This window comes from Aptenodytes forsteri, unplaced genomic scaffold, assembly GCF_000699145.1.
Source record: "Aptenodytes forsteri isolate BGI_AS27 unplaced genomic scaffold, ASM69914v1 Scaffold471, whole genome shotgun sequence".
NCBI lineage: Eukaryota > Metazoa > Chordata > Aves > Sphenisciformes > Spheniscidae > Aptenodytes > Aptenodytes forsteri.
The window spans coordinates 1,281,932-1,283,226 of record NW_008795862.1 but is presented as its reverse complement, the minus strand read 5'-3'; the positions used below and the strand labels follow the sequence as shown (position 1 = coordinate 1,283,226).

General features: G+C 67.6%; 1 protein-coding gene across 1 annotated transcript in view; it reads right to left on the bottom strand.

Annotated features, from left to right (window-relative positions):
* The window catches only part of PLIN4 (perilipin 4), a 10,617-nt gene that overhangs the window by 5,446 nt on the left and 3,876 nt on the right, over positions 1 to 1,295 (bottom strand). The window contains exons 2-3 of the mRNA XM_019473326.1: positions 779 to 1,048; positions 14 to 201 (exon numbers count right to left, since the gene is read on the bottom strand). Coding sequence (XP_019328871.1) covers positions 14 to 201; positions 779 to 1,048 — 458 coding nt within the window. The remainder of the gene's footprint in view (positions 1 to 13; positions 202 to 778; positions 1,049 to 1,295) is intronic.

The following is a 1,295-nucleotide window of genomic DNA, read 5'->3' as shown; positions in this document are numbered from 1 at the left end:
ACCGCATCCTTACCAGCTCAAAGATGCGGTGGAGCTGGGCCAGGACCCGCTGGGCGCTGTGCCGTGCCCGCTGCAGCTCACCCAGTGAGCGCCGCAGGGCTCGGTGCCGCAGCTTGGCCGAGAGCGAGCCCACGCGGACGAAGTAGCTCTGCCGCCGTCTCTGCCGCTCTGGTGAGGCCACCGCGACGCCCGCTGCCGCCGCTGCGGAGCCAGGGGGAGAGAACCGTGTGGCTGGACCATCCCAGGCCGGGCACCGGAACATCCCGCCACCGGTGCTGGGATGAGCCCCCCGAGCTCTGCACCCCGTTGTGGGGACACAGGGGTGCCCACCCATGGGATGCTTTGGCCACCAGGTCACGTGGAGGTGTCACCAAAAAGCCAGGTGTCCTCTCCGGTCACCTCTGCTGTGACATGGGGCCAGCTCTGCCCACCGCTACCCTGTGCCGAGCTATAAATACCCGGGGTGGGTGGCACAGGGCTATATTTGCTTTCTGGTTTCCAGGTGAGAGTTCACCCGCCGCCGCGCCGTGTTCCCTGGCTTTGGGTTCCCGCCGGGTGGGGACCGTCCCCTGCGCAGCGTCGTGGTGGCCATGGGCACCGTGTGGGGCTCGGCGGTGCCCTGGCACCGCTGCCCAGGCACCAACGCTGGGGGGCTAAGCAGGGGCACCGGGAGCAAGCGATGCCGGAGCAGTGGTGAGTGATGGGGTGGGGATCCCAGGTGGGCTTGGCACCCCCAAATTTGGGAGATGGTGTCTGGCGTGGCGCTGTCGGCACTCACCTAGCTCCTCGTCTGTCCCGGGCAGGTATCGCTCCACCAGCTCCTCCGACTTCCCCAGCACCGCGTCCACCCCCGTGGCCAGCAGCCGGCCCATGCGGGAGCCCACCACGGTGCTGACGCCGGTGTTCAACGCCGAGCACGTCCTCTCCACGCCGCCCTGCACCACGCCGCGGGCCAGGCCCACCGCGCCGCTCACGGTGGACGACACCAGCTCCCTGGTCCCCGCCACCACCTGGGAGGGGACAGCAGAGGGACACCTTGTCCCACCACCTCACCCAGCGCTGGACCTGCCCCCGTGTCCCCCAGGGGAGACGTTACCCTCTCTGCTCTGGGGGCTGCTGCAGGATGGGCAGCTTCTCCAGTTTATCCAGCCCTTTGCAGGCGTATTCGTTCGCAGTGGAAACTTAAGAGATGAGAAAACAGCTTTTTCTTGCCCTGCTGCCTTGCAAGAGCTCTGCTACAGCCAGTTTTCGGGCACCCCAAAACCCATGGGGTGCTGCCCCCCCTCTCCCCCCCC